The sequence below is a fragment of the Nematolebias whitei genome, chromosome 14 (assembly GCF_014905685.2).
Source record: "Nematolebias whitei isolate Nwh7 chromosome 14, NemWhi1, whole genome shotgun sequence".
Classification (NCBI taxonomy): Eukaryota; Metazoa; Chordata; class Actinopteri; order Cyprinodontiformes; family Rivulidae; genus Nematolebias; species Nematolebias whitei.
The window spans coordinates 15471332-15494060 of record NC_056511.1 but is presented as its reverse complement, the minus strand read 5'-3'; the positions used below and the strand labels follow the sequence as shown (position 1 = coordinate 15494060).

The window sequence follows — 22729 nt, the reverse complement described above, 5'->3', positions numbered from 1 at the left end:
TTGGTGTCCATTTTCACTGTTATGCTGATGACACACAGCTCTACCTATCAACAAAACCAAACTCCACCCACCCACCCTCCATCCTCACCGACTGTCTCAATGAGCTAAATCACTGGTTTTCTAACAACTTTCTACAACTAAACAGTAACAAAACAGAAATCATTCTTGTCGGTACCAAAAACTCTCTTTCAAAATCAGAAAATCTTCTCATCCCCCTTAACAACTCCCTGCTATCCCCCTCGCCTCAGGTCAAGAGTCTTGGTGTCATCCTCGACACTACTCTCTCCTTCACTTCACACATCAACAGTGTCACTCGGTCTGCCTATTTCCATCTCAGAAATATTAACCGTCTCCGCCCTTCTCTCACACCCCGCTCCACAGCCATCCTTGTTCACAGTCTTGTGACTTCTCGGATTGACTACTGCAACTCCCTTCTTTATGGCCTCCCCAACAAATCTCTCCAGAAGCTACAATTGGTCCAGAACTCAGCTGCCCGTGTCATCACTCAAACCTCCTCCTATAACCACATCACTCCAGTCCTGCAGCAGCTCCACTGGCTCCCGGTTAAATCACGCATCGTCTTCAAAATTCTTCTTCTCACTTTTAAAGCTATCCACAACCTTTCCCCTCCGTACCTATCTGACCTCCTACACATCTCCATCCCCTCTCGCTCTCTCAGATCCTCCTCTTCACTACACCTCCATGTACCCTCTGCCCGCCTCTCCACCATGGGGAGCAGGGCCTTCACCTGCTCTGCTCCTCATCTCTGGAACTCTCTACCCCCTGACTTAAGAAACACCACCTCTCTTTCTATATTCAAGACTGCTCTGAAAACACATCTCTTTAGACTCGCTTATCCTTAACTTTGCTGTATGTATTTTATATTCTTTTTGCATTTTATATTCTTTATGTATTTTATATTCTTTACGCATTTTATAATCTGTATGTATTTTATATTCTTTACGCATTTTATATTCTGTATGTATTTTATATTCTTTATGTATTTTATATTCTTTATTCCTGTTGATCTTTGTTCTTACTGTACAGTGTCCTTGGGTGTCATGAAAGGCGCTTTTTAAATAAAATGTTTATTATTATTATATTATTATAAGTTTACAACTAGACCTAGTTTTAATATTCTAAACAAAAAAAATCAGGCTACAAGCTTGAAAATGATTTTTAAAACCAGCAAATCTTGAATGATGCTTCATCTATCTGAACATTACTGCATGACAAGTTTTTAGCTAATCCCCTTAAATGTGCTTGAATACTATTTGATATCTGCCAAACTGTGTTATGTTCATATTTTGTAAAGATTAAATTTTAAAGATTAGAACATATTTTGGCTTTGTGGCATACTGCTAAGTGCCTTAAGTTCCTGTTTAGGATTGATTCTTTGCTAAGACGTATGTGTCGACACAACACTGGTTCATCCCTTGAGTTTTATGCATTTTATGTGTGAATGAATTATATGTCTGAGTCAAACAATCAAACAAAACATTCCTGTAAAATTTGTCTGGTATTAAAATGAGAGAAAAAGCAGCCAAAAATTAATAAAAAAAACATTGAAAGAACTTCGGAAAGATAAAATAAAAATAATTTAAGTGCGTAAAAAATAAAAATCACCGGAAATTGTGGCTTGCTGTAAGCAAAAGGAAATGAAATACATTATTACATCGTTAGCTTCTTTTAAACTAATATTGCTCCTGTTAAATGTCAAATATTTCTATATTAATGCATGTATTTGAATCTGTTGTCTGAGCCGAAATCCTTAAATATCAGATATTTGTACATATTTGTACTTTAAGAATAATAGAATGTTGTAAATGTCAAATCTGTCATGATCCAGAGTTGTTTTTGTGTTTCTTAAGGTTCAAGGTTCAAGGTTCTTTAATGTCATTGACATCACATGTGGTACATAAGGTGGAACAAAATTTTCTTGTTGTTTTATTTTTTTGGAATCACTTTTGTTCATTTTGTTCCCATTGTCTCTCTGTGTTATCTTCCTGTTCCTCAGTCTGTTCTTGCCCTCGGTTCACACCTGTTCATTATATTCATTAGTCACATCTATCACCACTTGTCTCATGACTCTCTGCTTCTTATACTCCAAGTTCCATCCACTCTTCAGTCTGTCATTTTGTTTGTCTCCCTGTTGGCTGTCATCTGTGATCCTTGTGGTTTTGCGTACTGAGTTCAGGTATTTGTTGCCACATCAACTATTTATTCTGTCTCTTGATTTGTTTTTGTGTTTGCTCAGCTGCTACGTCACTCAGCCTTTTAGTTTTGTTCATTAAAATTTTTGGTTTCATCAGGTCCTCCCGTGAGACTGCATCCTTTAGCATATATGTGGGCCTTTTATTTTCCAGTTATGATCAGATAGAATGTAAACGCAAAAGATTCAAATCCAAGAATCTAAGAAAAGCTGAGGTCTTGAAGAGTTAAACAAACAAAATCTACTCTAACACCCAGCTTAAAATGAACAGGCAGTCAGTGAAACAATTTTAAAACAGGACTATTGAGTTCTCACTCTGATCGTTGTCAACACTCTTACAGCTGAATGATTTGATTTTAGATGACAAAATATATTCCCTTTTTCACACGTTTCTTGTGTCCAAACAAAATCCCCATTGAACCCAGGTGTGCTGAAATAAATACACATGTTTTGTTAAATGCTAGTTGCATTAGTTTTATACATGAAGTCTCTAAGGGGTATATTTATCAACAGCATCAATATGCAGAGTCTCACATCTCACATTTCCGTGTTCACTGCTCCAAACCGAGTTTTGTGACTTTGGTTTCCTGTCACAGGATGCTGCTTCAAAAACAAGTCTCAACAGGCACATGTACATGCGTGACTTTCTCAAGTTCTGGGGTTTGTTCTACAAGTCTTAAGACACACAGACAAGGTTACTGCTTTTTACTCAGAAATACATTTGTGATTATCCCCATCCATCCATTAGCTTTAGCCACTTCTTCCTTTTCAGGTCACGGGGTGGGGGGGTGGGGGGGGGGTCACTGGTGCCCATGTTCAGCAATCACTGTGTGAGACATGGGGGACACACCCTGGACAGGTCTCCAGTCCATCACAGGGACACAAACATTCAGTTATCAGGCTCCTCTCTTGTGGAACCAACTTCCAATCTCTGTCCGTGAGGCTGACACATTGTCCAGTTTTAAAACTAGGCTTAAAACTTTCCTTTTTGATAAATCCTATAGTTAGGGTCGGCTTGGGTTTCCTGAGCTGTCCCTTAGTTACGTATACTGCTATAGGCTTACACTGCTGGAGGACAAACTGACCACAATTGTTTTTCACTCTGCTTCTGTCTTTACTTACTCGGCTCAACCTGTTTTGTATTTGTAATTATTTTTTCTATCTTTAACATGTGTTTTTGTCTTTGAGGTACACCTGGACCTATACCTGGACCCGCCACACTGTGTTCGTTCATCTCTGCTTTGTTTTTTTCATTTACCCTTTATTTATCCAGGTAGTCTCATTGAGCCACGAGAACTCATTTTTAAGAGAGACCTGTTTAGGGAGCAGATGGGGGTTAAGGGCCTTGCTCATGGGCCCAGAGTGGGGTGAATGAGAGTGGGAGCCGGTGTGGGTGCTTCACCTACCCCACCCACATTTTTGACGTTGTCGGTACCGGGGCTTGAACCGTCAATCTTCCGATCACAGACCCACCTTCTCTAACCTCTGCGCCACCACTCCCCAAGGTTCCTGTCCTCTCAAACCCAGCCGGTCAACGCAGATGGCCGCTTGTTCTGAGCCTGGTTCTGCTGGAGGTTTCTTCCTTTTAAAAGGGAGTTTTTCCTTTCCACTGTTGCCACTGTCCTTGCTCAGGATGGGAGACTGCAACGAAGCCAAGATTCAACTTGTCTGCTGGATTCCTTAGAAAGAGAAATTTACTAATTGACTTTTCTATGTACGTAAATGTTCGTGTTAAGTACAAATTCTGTTTTTTCAAATGTAATTCAGTTTTTTCAAATGTTGTTCATTTACACCTTAGGGCCACCGTATTAGGGCCACCGTAATAAAGTGCCCTGAGACAACTTTGATGTGATTTGGCGCTATATAAATAAACTGAATTGAACTGAAAAGAGACAAACAACCATTCATTCTCTCACTCACACCTAGGGATAATTTAGAGTTACCAATCAGCCTAACATGCATGTTTTTTTAGTTTGTGGGAGGAAATCGGAGAAAACCCATGTGTGCACAGAGAGAACATACAAATTCCACCCAGAAAGGTCCCAAGTCGGGATTCGATCCAGCAACCTTTTCATTGAGAGGTGGCAGCTCTACTCATTGTTCCACTATGCTATCCACATTTGCAATTAATCTAACATAATTTTTGTTAAATAAAATTATCTGTAAATATTTTACTTCAAAGCCTTATCTGTTAAGATCAAAACTGCTTTATATTTGGTATTTAGAAGCCTTTCTTTAATGTTCAGGTATTATTTGCAATAAAGTCAGTGTATTATTAAGCTGTCAATCATCATTTTAAAAAACTAGTATTTAACGTTTCATCTCTTACGCCTCTGCGTGTTATCATCTGATGTTCATTTAGTGAATTTGACCAGGGTATTTTTGAGTATGTGTGGAAAAAGTGGTGCTATAGCTCATCTTCCTGTTGAATAGTGAAAATGCAGAGCTATTTTAATTTTTTTCTCACTGTTTCTGTAGTTTAACAAAGTCATAGATATTTGTAGTAAATGACCAAACAAAAATAACTAACTGAAATCAAGACAAATGAAACTGTGACATCATTTAAGATATATTATGAAATAAGGTTGTTTATGAAGCACAAGAAAAGTTAAAATGATCAAAACAGTAACTAAAATTCAAAAGTAGCATATAAAGACAAAAACACAGCAAGTTTGAAGCAGATTTCAAATAGAGCAATGTTTCTGAAAGAATTAACATCCTAATGTATCTCTGAGGTAAATTTTTGACCCAAAGATGCAGACTGACTCGAGGAGCCCAAAAATAAAGTTGAACTCGTATTCAAAAATAAAACAAACAGTTGAACAACTTACAAAAACAGGATGGGCACAAGGAGGGACGCCTGAACATGGCATGAAAGCTGAATGAATGATTATAAGGACTGGGACCGATGAGAAGATTAGCTGCAGCTCTAACTAATGGAACCAAGAACAGGTGTACCTGAGCCTGAGTGAGGGAGCGTGAGCTGACTGAGGAGAAGTGACGGATAATAACACGAAGGAATACACACAAAGAACAGAAATAAACAGAGAAAACAAACTTCAGAAAATAAACAAAACAAACAGAAGGAAACAAACTTAAAAACAACTAAATAAATTACCAAAAGGGGCGGCACGGTGGCGCAGTTGGTAGAGCTCTTGCTACTCAAAAAGAAGGTTGCCAGTTCAAATCCCAGCATGGGACCTTTCTGGGTGGAGTTTGCATATTCTCTCCGTGCATGCGTGGGTTTTCTCCGGGTACTCCGGTTTCCTCCCACAGACCAAAAAACATGCACGTTAGGCTGATTGGTGACTCTAAATTGTCCCTAGGTGTGAGTGAGAGAGTGAATGGTTGTTTGTCTCGTATGCGTGATGGACTGGAGACCTGTCCAGGGTGTCCCCCGCTTCTCGTACAACCAATTCCCCAGTGATCCAGCATGAAAAAGTGGATAAAAGTACATGATAGATGGTTAAAACAGCACAAATTATGTAGCTGACCTGCACAAAACAGTGGGAGTCAGTAAAAACAGGAGAACAATGTTTGAATTCTGACTCAGCATTCACATAATAAAATCCTATTTGTTGATGAATATTTAGTTTAGATGATGTTTGGTATGTTTGCAGGAAGTCTACCACACTCGTGTCTCCCTCGGAGGACGCCTCAGAACAAATCCAGGACCCAGTGGAGGGAATTCAGTCTTTTGTTTGGTTTGGACATGCCTGTCTTAAATTGGATGGAAACTGGAGGTTGGGGATAAAAGACTGCAATCACATTATGACTGTTGCCTGGAGAAGTGAAAGAATTTTGTCTTTACAACTTCAGTGGGCAGCAGGTGGAAGATATTAGACAGCGAGTTGGGGTTCGGTCTTTTGAAGTAGAAGCAGAAAAACAGGCATGTGTACAGATTTTAGCACTTTAAAAATGGTTAAACTGCGTAGGCTGGACAGACGGGTCATAATGTTTCTACAGCTCTTGATGGACTTTTAGACCAATAACTGATCTTCTTGTAGATCTAGACATTTTTGGATTTTCTCCCTACTTTTTTGTGTGAGATGTGAGCCACACACCTTAGATTTCTTTATATCTTCTATATTAAATGGATATAAGACACAAAGAAACTTTTTTTTTTCATAACTGGGTTGTTAGGTTCAATTGAAATTAATAAGAAAAATAAAATCAGATCATTGTTTGAACATTACAGTGACAAAAATGAAGACTTTGCTACTAACATGTAGAAATGACTGCCCTAACTCCACTTGTACAAACTTTATTAACAATTAAATGATAAAGTAAGGAAAATGCATTGTGCTTTTATTTTTATTTACAGAATCAATGATGCATGGAAACTTGCTCACCTTGATTCGTATGGGCCCTTTTAGTGATTCTAAGTGGCTTTGCAACATGCTTTTCTATAAAAAAAAATGACTCCATGATTGAGAAAGAGTTCCTGTCATGTGTTCAAAAAGCAAGATAATTAAAAGGTTTCCTTCCTGAAATATGACTATTCATCTTCCTTTATGTTTAGACTTTAATACTGGTAGCAGATCAAATGACCACATCATTCTGCAAACTTTTACCAGCAAGATGCAAATCAAATCCAAATTATTCAACTTTCCTTCAGTATTTCACAAATTGAAGCAATGTCTGTTCCTATTGTAGTGAACTTGACCTGATGTCAAAACTTGACCTTGTGGGACAGAAACTGTCATTTCATTGATTTGAATCCAGAAATACAGGTTGACCCATCCAATTCTGCCACCTAAGTGTACCGGGGAAAAAGCTGAGAAACCCGGAAAGTGCTGTTTCTGGTGCCGACATAAACAAACCCCCTCACCCATCTTTTCTCCCACTAAACTTCATCTTTCCTCTTTAAATTCTTCTATCAAGTAGAAATCATTCCAGATAATTTTAGAAATGTCTGTGTAAAGTGCTCATCCACCGCCGTGTGGATAATCAATCACTTGTATAGCTTGCTAAAATTAGCCATGTTGTTATTTTTCAATGTGCCAAATTAATGTAAATGTTTGATGTTAAACTTTGATTCTGTAAATAAATGACCACATTCATTTTGATGGGTCAAAGATAAATAACGTCTCACGATACATTTTATTAAATTCAATGCACGTTATATACAGTCCAGAAAAATGAAAGAACCCGTTTAATTTATGAATATATCATGCATATGTTCATCTACACTATGAATAGACTTTTTGTTTTAGTAATGCTTTTTGTGCCAACATCTTAATTTATTTGATTAAATGCAAATTTTATCACAGTTTTTAGCTTCTTTGTGAAGATTATTTCAATGATAACAATAAACAAAATTAAACAAAACCAAAAACTTAATGACTTTTTGAAAAAGCTTACAAGACAGTGGTGAGACCAGCTATTTTGTATGGTCTGGAGACAGTGGCACTGACAAAAAGACAGGAGAAAGAACTGGAAGTAGCAGAAATAAAGATGTTGAGGTTCTCTTTAGGAGTGACAAGGATGGATAAGATTAGGAATGAGATCATCAGAGGTACAGCACAGGTTGAACAACTGGGAGCTAAAGTTAGGGAGGCCAGACTGAGATGGTTTGGACATGTCAAGAGGAGGGACAATGGGTATATTGGTAGAAGAATGTGAGAAATGCAGATGCCAGGAAAAAGACAAAGAGATATATGGATGCAGTTAGAGAGGACATGGAGGTGGGTGGAGTGAGGACAGAGGAAGCAGAGGACAGAGTGAGATGGAGGAGGATGACTCACTGTGGCAACCCCTGAAGAAGGAAAAGCCGAAAAGTAGAAGACGTTTTGAAAAACCTTAAAATAAAGAAGGAAAAAAAAAAAAAACCCTAAAAAATGAACAACCACAATGTAACGTTTATAGATTTTGTTCAGAGTATTATTTGATGAATGCTGTGTTTCTTTTGATAAGTTACATATTGTCTTGCATGTTGGGGCCAATCTAATTTTTACTCTTGCGTTTTATTGTGAAATTTGACCTGTCTATTAGAAAAATTCAATATCCAATAATCAGTTTCTGATGAGTTTAAAAACCATATTAGACAACTGCGGTAATTCAATTCAATTCAAATTCAAAAATACTTTATTAATCCCAGAGGGAAATTAAATGTTGTTGTAGCTCATTTTCCTTGTTTCATAAAAGAGTTGTTCTAGATGTTGATGGTTGTGGGCAGGAAGGATCTCTTGTGATGGTCCGTCTTATAGCAGATCTGAAAAAACTGGCCACAGATGTTGATCCGTTTACTTGCACTTGGTTGGCCTCCTGGGCTTCAGGATCACCTGAATGTTGGGCAGAAATCCTCCCAAGGCAATGGCCACTCCTCCCAGCAGCTTGTTGAGCTCCTCATCGCTGCGGACAGCCAACTGTAGGTGCTGATGGACGATCCTGTCCTTCCGCTGTCATGAGCCGTGTTTCCTGCTAGTTCCAGGATCTCAGTGGTCAGGCACTCAAGCACAGCTGGCAGGTAGATGAAAATGCGTCCACAGAACATCCTTTTCAACTCATTTGAAATTTAGGGCTGTAGTTGAGATATTACTTGAGCTTTTGAGATGTTAATCAGCTGCTGTTGGTTGTAGAAACTGCCTTGTTGCCATGGTTACGCATCATAACAAATGTCCAAAACTAAAAAAGTTTCAGTAAAAATCCTTCCAGCTGCACAGCATCCAATACCAGAGGAAACAATCATCCAAAAAATGTGACAAAAAATACAGACCACAGACCAAAAACATGCATGTTAGGTTGATTGGTGACTCAATTGTCTCTAGGTGTGAGTGAGAGAGTGAATGGTTGTTTGTCTCAATTGTCTCTAGGTGTGAGTGAGAGAGTGAATGGTTGTTTGTCTCATTTGTCTCTATGTGGTCCTGTGATGGACTGGAGACCTGGGTGTCCCCCGCCTCTCGCACAGTGATTGCTGGACATGGGCCCCAGCGACCCCCGTGACCCAAAATGGAATAAACGGGTAAAGAAAATGGATGGCTGGATGGATGGACTTACTACTGTTAAAGTTTCAGACCTAAGAGAGAAGTATGGAGTGCTTCCCTCTCTGCAGCACCTCTGTGGGTCGCTGTTGGTTGCAGTTCCTCCTCACCTTGAAAGCGTCTTTTATTTTGAAAAACCGGAAGTGTCAGTGTTTTGGTAACGGCTGCGGAAGGAGTCGTCGTTTACGTTCTACGAGAGGATCTCTTTGCCGAACCGATACCGCAAATGTAACTCTGTCACACAAAACCATCATGGAATTAAACTTAAGGCGCTTTCAAGGCGTCAAACCGTCAAAGGGGCTCCTTCTGGTGCCGTTTCTGCTGTCGGTCCTGCTCGTCGGCAGCCTCGGTGACGGCGACAGCAATGGGCTGGATAACGTCACCGAGAGGATGGCTGAGGAAAGCCACCGACAGGACAGCGCTTATCTGCTCCTATTCATAATGCTTCTAACGCTCACCATTCTCACGATATGGCTCTTCAAGCACCGGCGGTTCAGGTTCCTCCACGAAACGGGGCTCGCCATGATCTACGGTAAGAACAGCGAGCTAACGGTGTTAGCTTAGCGTTAGCCGCACAGCAGCTAGCTCCTTAAGCCGGTTAAACACTTTCTTCTCGCGTGCAAGGGCACGTGGACCACCTTCAAGACGTGTAATTTTATATATACGTGTGTTTTGTTTTAAAAAATGGTAAACAATTGGGCTGTCATTTTGAGTAATGTGAGATATTTACTCATTTGTTGTACCACAACAGACTGGTGTTGGGTCATGCTGTAGTGTATAAAAACAGGATGCCAGGTTTTTATAGATATTAATTGTTCCAAGTTGTTCATTAACAGAAAGTGCAAGGGGTTAATCTTGTTTAGTGTTTGGGTTAATAGGTAAAGTTATGAAGCACACCAGTCAATCTGAGCCTATAAACTGTGGCATATGTTGGTTAAGAATGTGTGTGTGTTTTTTTTTTAACTAAGTACTTAATACAAAATGTGGAGTTACACATACAAATGCTAGCCTGAACTATACCAAATGCTGCAGTTTGAAATAGTTTGCTCCAGTTGAATTCCATATTGATATGCAATTCTGAAATGCAGGTATGCAATCAATGTAAACAAAGTTCTTTTCTACACTTGCTTTACTCAATTCAATTCAGTTTATTTATATAATAGCACCAAGTCACAACAGAAGTTACCCCAGGGCACCGAACAGAAACATTAATATATAATATAATAAGTTAACAAAAACATTCATAAAAATAATAATTTAACACTATTTATCTGAGGACCAGACTGCTTTGAATTGAACTCCATTACAGAACTCTCATCTTGAGCAAGCATGAAGGCGACAGTGGAAATGAAAAACTCCTACACGAGGAAGAAACCTTTAGCAGAACCAGGCTCAGGACAAGTGACCATCTGCTTCGACCGGCTGGGTTTGGTAGGACCAGATACACAATGGCAGGTCAAGAATCACGTTAAGATAGAAATAGGTTCAAATGAAAACTAATCAGTTTTAACAACTCGTTTAAGGAAATTAAGCCAATTTGTCCTCCAGTAATCTAAGTTTAAGGCAGTATAACAAGTCAACTCTAATTATAGGATTTATCAAAAAGGAAAGTCTTAAGCCCAGTCTTAAAACTGGACAATGTGTCAGCCTCATGGACAGAAACTGGAAGTTGGTTCCACAAAGATCTTCTTCCCATTCTGCTTTTGGAAACTCCAGTTAGCAAACTTGAATGTGATTACATACTAAAATATCAAAATTGTCAGGCTTTTTTATCCTAATTTGCTCTTTCGTGTGTGTCACCATTGTGGACCTATTTTCAGTCACTTCATTTGTTTTTGTAGGAAATCAATCGAACACGTCGTTGTCGGCAGTTGTTCACAAGTTTTGCTTGCAAATTTTTCATTTAAGGATACATTAATCAACCAGTATGATGTAAAATCAGCTTAGATTTAGTTTCTTACTTTATTCAAGCCATCAGAATAATAAGAGAATTAAACCATATAAAATATGTTGAATTTTTTAATTACATGCATTTTTGTTTATAACATATGCAACTACAGCTGTTTCACCTGTTCATGTTACAGTATGTTCAAATATGGGTAAATACGGTGATAAACTGTTATCTGTTGAATACTCTAACTGTTGAGTCGCCATTTCTTCTCATTTTTTGTTTTGGTTTCTGTTCCCAAAGGCCTGCTGGTGGGTGTGATCCTGCGGTTTGGCATCCACGTTCCCCAAAGCATGAACGACCTGATCCTCAGCTGCGCCGTCAACGCCAGTCCTGCCACTTTGCTGGTCAACGTCAGCGGGCGATTCTACGAGTACACTTTGAAGGGGGAAGTCAGCCGGAGCAAAGGTCATCAAATGGAGGACGTTGAGATGCTGCGAAAGGCAAGGAGATGAGCGGGAGGGCTGCTTGTAGCATGTGGTGGTTTTTAGTTGTTCTACCAAGATACAAACTGATCAGTTGTTCAGAGCTTTGAGGCAAGAGAGTAAGTTACGTAGAAGTAACTTTATTTCTCTTAGGTTATGTAGTAAAACAAATTTTACGATCTGGGTACGTTTGCTACATTGCATACACAAAGAGAAAACTTTAAAAAGGTATATATAAATTTCTAAAAAAACGTAGGAAGGAGACAAGTTGAAAACATTCAGAATAAACCCAAATAAATGTAAAACATAACTTTCCTCTTGTTGTCAGGTGACCTTCGACCCTGAAGTGTTTTTCAACATTTTGCTGCCTCCCATAATCTTCCACGCAGGTTACAGCTTAAAAAGGGTAAGATGTTTTAAAGGATTTGGGAAATTACTGGATTACATTTTCATAGATTTATTCTGCCATCTTTTAGTGGGTAAAGTGTGTAAAACAGGATTATTTGACAATGAAAGCTTTGGATACTTTTATTGTAATTTTAATGTTGCGATTTAGGATTTTTATATTTTAGATTATAAACTTAGATTTATTGTCTTCCATTTTCTCAGAGGCACTTTTTTAGAAACATTGGCTCCATCTTGACCTATGCTTTCATGGGAACAGTTATATCCTGCTTTGTTATAGGGTAAGTCCATCTTTTTTTTTTACTTCTAACATAAAAGCTGGAATTTGTCATTTTTCTTATAGTGCTTTTGGTGACTTGTTAGAGTAGACCGAGACAAATTTCTTTTTACATCCTTCTACCATAGGCTCATCATGTATGGCTTTGTGTCCTTCATGAAAGTCGTGGGGCAGCTTGGAGGCGATTTTTACTTTACTGACTGCCTCTTTTTCGGGGCCATCGTCTCAGCAACAGACCCAGGTAGGAAGTGCCCTATAGTCTGAAAAATATGGTACAATATTAATGGGAAGAATCTGATTTACTTTAATACTTTTTTTAAATTACACGTACCAAGGTCACATTTTGCATGCATTAAAAAAGTGTTGAACTTTGTGCTTAAAGATTTTCTTCTTACTCGTCCTGTTTTAGTCACACCTCCTCTCACTTAGAGGTATTTTTGTCTTTTGATTTTTCTCAGTGACAGTACTGGCTATCTTCAATGAGCTAAAAGTAGACGTGGACCTGTATGCGCTGCTGTTTGGGGAGAGTGTTCTGAACGATGCTGTGGCCATCGTCCTATCCTCGTAAGCATTTAACACACTCCACCCTGCAGAAACACACGTCTGCCACCTCCATTTTCTCAAAGCAAAGAAAGTATTTTTTAAAGGAATCAAAGTTTTAATGTTCTTGAAAGGGCACTTATTTAAAAAGATGAACAATGCAAACCGTTCTCTTGTGTGTGATAGCCATGACGATTTGATACAGCTGTTATATTGTGGAAAATGTAAACTTATATCATTTCAAGAAGCTCAAGCAGCTTGTGTGATGTTTTTCTGTGCAAATTAGATCTTTTTTTTCTTCTTATATTTTACAGTTAAGATATAGTAAAATATAACTTTTTTTTTTACCTGTAAGAAGCATTAGAAATTCTGCATTTTGTTTTATTTATTCTGCAATTCCAAGTTAAATTTAACACAGGACAAGAACTATTTATGTTGTACTTCCGTGCCTTCTAATGAGCCGACTGTAAGCAAGTCGTCTTTTTGTGTTGTTCACTGCACATGGAAACGAACCACACTAACACCAATCCCTGTCATTTCACTGCTTGCCTTTCTCCATCCGTCCGTGTCGTTCACCACCTGTCTGTACGTACGTATGTAGCGTTCTCCTCCGCTTTGAAAAGCAGAGTAAGCACGGGGCTGGAGCTGTTCACTCGGCCTTGTCTGAGGAGGCTGAGGAGCAGCTGAGAGAAAACCAGACATTTACTCCTCGGTGGGTGGGCGGCTTTGGCTGGACAGCGTGGATTTGCTTGTGCTAAAGTGTTAGTCCCCATTTGTTAATGTAATGCAGATCTTTTCTTTAGAATGTAGCCCTGAATCACCTGTAGGATCATTCTCTACTGTACTCCCTTTTGCAGCCATATCCCTTTTTTTCTTCTTTTATATTTTATAGACTGCACCTACGATCAGAAAATTATACATTTATTAGTTTTTTGCAATTTATGTATGCAAAAAAAGAAAAAAAAATCAGCCTAACCTAGTGTGGTTGAGAGGTGGGACTTCAGCATGCACCTTATCCCTTTTTATTCACTATATTTCCAACTCCCAGTATATCAGTTGCTTCAGGTATGATTGGTTGCCTGATAATCTGTTTCTAACTTAACACGAGCATGACATCACTTTCTCTTCCTGTGTTCTCAGTAAAAGTCTGTTTTCTTTGTAAATGTTATTGTGTACCCTACTTGCCCTTCAGCTCCATTGTGGCGTATCAGCCTGCAGGGGACAACAGCCACAGCTTCGAGGCCATGGCCGTGCTGAAGTCCTTCGGCGTCTTTCTGGGCGTCTTCAGTGGATCTTTTGCTCTGGGAGTGGTTACTGGAGTCTTGACCTCTTTCATATCCTTTTACATGACAATATTTAACCACTGTGGCCCGAAGCTTTTCCATAGTTGTCTTTATAAATCCATACATTTGTTAACTTGCTAGTGGCACCTCCTGTTTTGTTCCTTAGCTTTAAGCTGTCCTCACGTCACCAAGTTCACCAAGCTGAGGGACTTCCCGCTGCTGGAGACGGCGCTCTTTTTCCTGATGTCCTGGAGCACTTTTCTGCTGGCCGAGGCCTGCGGCTTCACGGGTACATCGACAGCCAGGATATGCAAGCAGCTTCAACAGCAGAGAGTTGAAATTTGTGTCACCACTTCAGTCGTTTGATTTGTTGTACATGGAAATGTTTACAAGGATTTCCTTGAAACACCCACGTAGTTTTAGCTGAAGTTTTACACGGCAGCTTAAGACTCAAGATAAACTGGTTTATCACAGAGTGAGGGCAAAATATTCAGCTAAACGTTGTTTTTCTGTAAAGTCTTTGCTCCACTTGCTTCTGAAACCACATTTGTCATATTGATAAGAAAGCATCACACGCTTTATCCTTGTATAAATGTGAAAAACAACCATGTAGCAATGTGGCTAATGGACAGATGATACTGGATTAATAAAGCAGATCATTGCAGCTTTTATCATACTCTCACCGTCTGCTCCTGCCGTTAGGAGCTAACATGTTTTGTTATGGATGAGTTGACTGTGTGGTTTTTCAGGTGTGGTAGCGGTGCTGTTCTGTGGGATCACTCAGGCTCATTACACCTACAACAATCTGTCTCCTGAATCCCAAGACAGGACCAAGCAGGTGAGATACAGTCACATCTGGTTTGTTTTGGATCTCACTGTTTCTACCTGAGGCAGCACGGTGGCGCACCTGGTAGAGCTGCTGCCTCTCAGCAAGCAGGTCCCTGGTTCAAATCCCGGTCCGAGGGCCTTTCTGGGTGGAGTTTGCATGTTCTCTCCGTGCATGCGTGGGTTTTCTCCGGGTACTCCGGTTTCCTCCCACAGACCAAAAACATGCATGTTAGGCTGATTGGTAACTCTAAATTGTCCCTAGGTGTGAGTGAGAGAGTGAATGGTTGTTTGTCTCGTTTGTCTCTATGTGTCCCTGTGATGGACTTGCGACCCGTCCAGGGTGTACCCCGCCCCTCGCACAGTGATTGCTGGACATGGGCACTGGCGACCCCCGTGACCCAAAATGGAAGAAGCGGGTAAAAGATAATGGATGGAAGGATGTTTCTACCTGTTTACACATCTTTACTCCCCAACGCTGCATGTTACCGTTTGCTCATAACAGTATCCAAATACTGTTATGAGTTACAGTAGTCCCTCGTTTATCGCTGGGGGTTACATTCCAGAACCCCCGGCAATAAGTGAAAATCCGCGAAGTATGGACGTTCTATTTATTTTAGTATTTTCATGTATTTTAAGGTTTTAGAAACCCTTCCCACACTCAACAATGATCTAAACTCTTAAACCTGCGTCATTTTAACAACATACGTATATGTAGACACTAAACTTTACTCACTAGCTGGTAGATTAGCAGCGCAGTTCCGGTCCAACTCGGCTCCGGTTCGGCAGACGGTCGGCTCTCTGCAGCCCTTGTGCACCAAAACGCTGTTGGAGGGAGCTGGACCTTCGGATGGCTAGCACGATAGAGTCCAAATCTGGATGGGGGAAGTCCCGGTGGGCTCCGGAGAGAACGCCGGACCTCCGGGCCGCACTCGGATTGACCGATGAGTCTGAAGGTTCAGTTTTGGTCTGGTTCCCAGTCTGTTCCGTGCAGCTCTCTGCATCCGCTGGGTGCCAAAGTCACTATATGAATAAGAAACTTTTTTGGATCAGATCAAAACTTTCCCTCTATGTATTTCAGCAGAAATCAACGGGGCACTGTTGGCTTCTAGGAAATGTAGTCCATTTGAGTGTTACAGTATAGGCTTAGTGAGCGAAAACTACAAAATGGCGGTGCCTGTCTAAGTATTTTTTTGTTAACTTTTCACTGTATCCTGTACTGTCCCCATTACATGAGTAATATTAAAGTTGACAATTGTGTGTCATACAATTATTATTATTATTTTTTAATTTTCTCGTGTACAATCTTACTTTGAACAACCTTGAAAGAGCAAATCCGCAAAAGTCGAACCGCGAAATAGCGAGGGACTACTTTATATTAATACTGTAAGAATCTACTTTATAAAGTCACTAATAAACTGATATAGAGGCGTTAAGAAGACTGTGAAATTAAGTGTCTTTAAAGCAAATACTCAACAGAGGATGTGGGTGTTCCGTTTTGTCATGCTCTGGAGAATTCTTCAAATTGATAAGATTACTACGCCTTTTATCTCTTGAGAGCTGAAGAACCAAAGACTACATTTCAACAAACGCACCATATGTCATTGATATTGTTAATCTTCTGAAACACTATCAAAAAAAAGTGCAGATAGGTTAAAAAAAACATCTAGTGATCGCAGATGTGCAGGAGGTTATTACAGCTCTGTTTCTGTTGGTTTAAGTGTAATCTGAAATGTAAAAAAATACTTTTGCCACACGTTTTCTACAAGAAAAGATTCTGCTTAAAGAATTAAATCATTAACTGGAGCTTTTTACACAAGTAGATTGTAGAGAAATGTGCTCTTTGTCGGGGTTTGAATGTTAGTTTGAGTAAATGGAGTGCTGCTCATGCAAATGGACATAATGAGACTTTAAAGAACAAAAGCAGATCAACTTTATCAGTTTGTTTTTGGTTTGCAGTATTTGCAGAAAACTTGACAATTTATTGAAAATGACTAATTTGGTGACTGAGGAGTGCACACTACAACTAGAAAATCATTTTCTTGGAGAAAAAGCACGCTGACTTTTATCTAAGACGTCTTTGTTGACTGGTTTCTTGTCTTTTATCCAACAGTTGTTTGAGCTGCTGAACTTCCTGGCAGAGAACTTCATCTTCTCCTACATGGGTCTGACTCTCTTCTCCTTCCAGTCACATGTCTTCAACCCGCTGTTCATCATTGGCGCCTTTGTATCCTTCTGTGCACCACACAAACAAACCCAGGCTTTTCTGGCGATTTTGATTTGTGGGATAAAACTTTGATCTAAATAAGCCCTTACAGCCTGTTGAGGCTTGTTAATAGTTTTCCAGTCAAACTTGGAATTATTGGTCTCTTCACCTGTTTTGTATCATTTGGCAAGCTTTAGTATTAGTATTCATCAACTATTCTCATGTCCTCTTACAAATACTGCAGCTGACAATGATTATTTCAGTTTATAAGTACATATAATGCTTTTCATGAAAGCAAAGGAAGTTTTAAATAAATTATCTGAATAAAATCAAATAATAAAATATGGAAAAAAAATCCCTTCAGACGCTGAGGAGGAAAAAGAAACCAGATCAGATTGAATGCTTTGGTGAAATAAGTAACATTAGGAAGTATTTGAATATGTGCCGGTACTGTTGAATGTAGAGAAGATTGATTCCAGAGGGTTGAGCTGCAACTTTGAAAACTCTTACAAAGAAAATTAGCATTTTGGTGTGATGAATGAAGAGAAGTCCACCATCAAAAGACTTTGAGTCCCCGGACAGAATGTAAGGGTGAGGGAGGTCAGAGGAGAAAAGCTACAGAACAAACATCCAGGTACATAAATCACAAAAATGCTAAATCATGTCACCTGGACAGATTATTGTTTGGAAGAAACGTTTCGTCTTTCATCCAAAAGACTTCATCAGTTTGAGGCCTGCCACCAAGAACTGTCGTATAAATAGCACCTCACTGATCTTTCAAGGCAGCCTGCTGTAGAATTACCAGAAACTGGCTTTACACGTGCACAAAGGGGACCATCCGTCCAAAACAATCAAATGTTTTAGGCTTGATGGACAACTTGCTGCTCACAGAAACAGCCTGAAGAGAACCTGGCCAAAATGGTTCAGAATAAAGGTTGTAAGAACCGGTTGTGTCTTCAGGCTGTTTCTGTGAGCAGCAAGTTGTCCATCAGGCCTAAAACATTTGATTGGGACGAATGGTCCCATTTGTGCATGTGTAAAACCAGTTCCTGGTAATTCCACAGCAGGCTGCCTTGAAACATCAGTGAGGTGCTATTTATAAGACAGTTCTTGGTGGCAGGCCTCAAACTGATGAAGCGTTTCGAATTAAAGACGAAACGTTTCTTCCAAAAAAGAATCTGTCCAGATGACACGATTTAACATTTTTGTGAAAGCTACAGAACGATTTGTAGAGAAGATTGTTGTCATTTATTTGTGGCCTAATTGGAGACCAGATGTGTGGACCAGGGGAAGAACTCAGACAGCAGAGTTTTGGACATTATGAAGCCTCTTAGATAGCTTTCATTAGCATCCCAAACAAAACTCCATCTCAGTAAGGTTATGAAAGTGTGACTAAGTTTCAGTTGGTGTCAGGGAATGATGACTGGAGTCTTGAGACATTTTTTAGAAATGAAATTTAAAAAAAAATGCTAAAACTGAGCTCGTAGTAATGATCAGCTATCTAATAACTGTCTAACTGAAGTCATCAGGGCAAACGCATAAAACTCTAGAGCACATTTGAAAGACACGTTAGTCAAACCTGAGATGGAGTTTCCAAACCCCCACTAGCTTTTTCTGTCTCATTGCATCGGCAGGTTGTGTCCTTGACCCCGTTGTGTTGCGTAGGTGGCGGTGTTTCTCGGCAGGGCTGCAAACATCTACCCCCTGTCCTTCCTCCTCAACCTGGGTCGCCGAAACAAGATTGGATCAAACTTTCAGCACGTCATGATGTTTGCAGGTGAGTATAGTAAAAGTGAGAAGCTTAGTTTTTCTGGATCGGATCTAAATTGAACATACCACGAGTCATTCAGTTACCCTTTGCCTTTTTAAAAATACTTGAAGTACTGAATAGATCCTAACATGTAGTAAAAAGAAGAAATTACTTAGATAAGTTGCAGAATGATCTTTTCGGCTAACAACACCTGTGAGAATCGGGTTTAGCAGTGTAGCAGTGCCTACATCACCCAGCGTTTACTGTCGAAACAGAAACCTCAGACGTGTGCAAACCTTTGATTTTGACTAGAAACTCACAGCCTGCTGTTCACCACCTGCAAGTACTCACAACTAACCTAAATGTGTTAAAACTACTTGAAAGCCTTTCTGTTGTTTATTGCATTCTGCGAGCCAGCGAGGAAGAAACACAGATTTCACACTGTGGGCACACATTTACAACCAAACAACCACCGTTTGTTGTTGGTTTGGATGCAACTCTTTAAAATATGACTTTGTTAGCTTGTTTCTGTCGCCACAACAGGAGTGATGCAGTGAACACGTGTACAGACTCATTATCTCCCGTTTCCTTCAGGTCTGCGAGGGGCGATGACCTTCGCCCTTTCTATCCGGGACACAGCTACTTACGCCCGTCAAATGATGTTTTCAACCACCCTCCTGATTGTTTTCTTCACCGTGTGGATCTGTGGAGGTGGCACCACGCCCATGCTGTCTTTCATGAGCATACCGTAAGACTTGGCATCTGTTTTTATGCATTTATCCTGTTTGTTTGTTTATAATTCATTACATAAAGGTGACATTTTTTATCCCCCAGAGTGGGTGTGGACTCTGATCAAGAAAACTTTGTAAGTGATTAGCACAACTTAAATCCCCTTTTTATTTGATCCTTTTCACATTGTTAATCTATAATAAATTAAACAACATAACAAACTTGGTAACTAAACTGCAGTGTTCTGCCTCGCAGAGTTCTGCTGTGTTGGACGGGTCACAGCGGAGAAGCACCAAACAGGAGAGCGCCTGGCCCTTCAGAATCTGGTACAACTTTGACCACAAGTATCCTTTGAACTTTATCTCCACTGAACTGAAGGTGCTGAGCTCAGTTTGAAACACCAGGGGGCGCTCTTTACAACCTTCAAGGACTACATACAGTTGCATGGATTAAAAACATTTTTTTTGGTGTTTTTTTTACTTACAGAGATGCCTTTTAAATATTTTGTTAATCTCACTAAAATGGCTTCCTAGTCAGATCTAAAATGTATTTTAGATAAATGGGCACCAGCTCCCCTGAACAGAAAGGCAGGTAAAGAAGACCAGTGGATTCAATTCAATTCAGTTTTTTAGAAAGTGCCATGTCACAACAGAAGTTATCTCAGGGCACTGAACAGAAACATTCACATACATTATAGAAGTCAATTAATAAAAATGATTTATCTAAGGAAGCCAGTAGGTTGCGCTGAATCTGGATGGATGGACAGACGGATGTACATCTAATTAATCAGAGTATTTAACTAAAAGAACGTTTGTTCTAATTGTTAAGCCCTTGACAGAAACTCTTTGACCAGCTACCTGAAACCCCTGCTGACCCACAGCGGTCCTCCTCTCACAGCTACTCTGCCGGCTTGTTGTGGACCTCTGGCACGATGTCTCACCAGTCCACTGGCATATGAGGTCTGGACATAAAGCATAATTTATTGACTCTGATTAGGTCTGTCACGATAACAAATTTTGCTGGGCAATTAATTGTCTCAGAAATTATTGCGATAAACTATAATATTGTTTGAATTTTGACAATAATTAGTAATTATCATCAAATTTAAGATGAAATGTTGGTCAATTTATTTTGCACGTAGTACCCTTTTTGACCACTTGTTGGCAGTATAAGACTTTTTGAACTGAAGGATGGATAGTGAGAGAGCACGCAGTGTGTCTCTCAGGAAAATGGGAGGGAGGCCTCTTGACGTGACATGGGCTGTCTCTTTTCTTTTCTTTGGTTCTCAAAATGGCAGATGCTCGGTGTGATTTGAGCTGTTTAGCATAGCATTTTTCACACAAAGCTTTAAATAAATAAAAAAAATCAGTAAACAAGTTGTCAGCTTGCTTTTGCAGAGAAAAACAACGTTTTACACGAAGGCACGGGTTTCAACCGTGAGTTTTGGAGCTTCAACAAAACTGAGGCTTTTTCTTGAGGTCGGCCTGTTAGCTTAGCTCGTAGCTTAGCTTCTCAGCTTAGCTGCTTTTAACGATCCAAAACGCGATTTTGGACGGTTAAAATGGATTTTAAAGAAAACAGAAAAGAGAGAAAGGGGAGGGGTCAGTGAAGAACACCGGAGTTGAACCTTTTGTCATCCAGTGTCTTCAGTAGAAAGAGAGAGACACAAAGAAACGATAAAGCCGATAAATGAAAACGAGGTTTTAATTTTCATTTATCATGCGATTAATTGATTTATTGTTTATCGTGACAGGCCTAACTCTGATAAAGATGAATTTGACACGGGTGCTTACAGATATTGATAGGTGTTTAGTAATGAAACAAGCTTTATTTGACCATGTTAAAGAGATTATTTTAGATGACTTTTTTTTTAATTTTTTTATTTGGTTTCCTACTTTGACTGAACTTGACGTCTTTAGTCATACTTTGGAGGTGCTGTAGTGTTGTTGTTTTTTTAACCACATGTTTGGTAGTTTGAACACAGTCTGTCCTGAGCCTCAATGCAGAACCTCCTACTGATTATGTGACCCCACACAAGTAGCTGGACATTGTGAGGTAAAGAAAATGTCTGATCGAGTTTCCATCTGATTAAAGGTAATTAAAACCTTAGGAAGATTCTGTAGATGCAGGTTTAATTGTGTCATAACAGTTTATCAGAATCCTTCTCAGTAGACACGTCTGTTTTATGTGGGTTCTCTTTATCAGAGTAAATTACCACCCTGCATGGTGAGTTTCTCTGTAGTTTAACGTCTGATCTGGTTGTTTATAGAGCTGACTGGACCTGCTGTGGTCACCTTAAGCTTTCATATGCTGTCACTCACAGAACATCAGTCTGAGCAGCGTTGCCTTGTATTCAGCTGATTAAACGCAGCGGTCACAGGAAGCTGCGCAGAAAACAGCTGATTGCTATCAGCACACCATTTTGCTGTGGTTATGGGTTCAAATCTTCATCCTTTGTGAATTCACTAATCATTGTATTCAGATCACAAAACTGCTTTGTGGTAGGAATGTTACTGCTAGGTGTGAAGACGCTCAGTCAGAGCTGTCCACTTGCATTTGAATCACTTCAGGCCTACGTATGAAGATCGTTTTGTTGTTTCCAGATGAATTGTATTTTCTTTGAAGTTGCAGTTATTCTCCCGTCCTTTTGCCCTCACCAGAATGAAGAGCAGCTACATGACGATACCGACTTCATTCTGAACGACGCCAACGTGAGCTCCATGTACGCCGACGTCACCGTCAGCACAGACGCGTCCGGCTCTCGCACCGTCGACCCCAAACGCTTCACCGCGACCAGCGCCAGGGGTGGCTCGTTCAACGACACTCTGGGACACGAGCTCACCCTGACGGAGCACGACGTGGCGATCCGCGGCACGCGCCTGGTCCTGCCTATGGACGACCCCGTGGAACCCCCCACTACTGTCACGCTCCCACCTCCACCCTCTCCACCTCGCTCTGAACCCCACAGGCACAGACTGTAGGAAAGGTTGCACCATCCAGATATGGTTTGTTGTTTCTGCTTCCAAAAATTGTCCCTGTAAGAAAATACTTTAGTTTTGAAGTCGGGTGTCAAATTACTTTTATGGAATGATTATTGTAATGATTTGGTGTTGACTGGACCTCCACTTTTAACTGTTTCAACTTTT

The 22729-nt window shown here is 40.0% G+C and overlaps 1 protein-coding gene across 1 annotated transcript; it reads left to right on the top strand.

Annotated features, from left to right (window-relative positions):
• Window positions 1-9352: 9352 nt before the first annotated feature.
• LOC119419943 (sodium/hydrogen exchanger 6) lies at window positions 9353-22729 on the top strand. The gene is made up of 16 exons (XM_037687313.1): window positions 9353-9727; window positions 11387-11586; window positions 11897-11974; window positions 12178-12254; window positions 12379-12491; window positions 12709-12814; window positions 13983-14124; window positions 14257-14362; window positions 14823-14911; window positions 17012-17125; window positions 18770-18881; window positions 19449-19602; window positions 19689-19719; window positions 19839-19927; window positions 20437-20542; window positions 22244-22729. Exons 1-16 carry the CDS (start codon window positions 9448-9450, stop codon window positions 22562-22564), a joined length of 2118 nt encoding a protein of 705 aa, XP_037543241.1. The 5' UTR covers window positions 9353-9447; the 3' UTR covers window positions 22565-22729.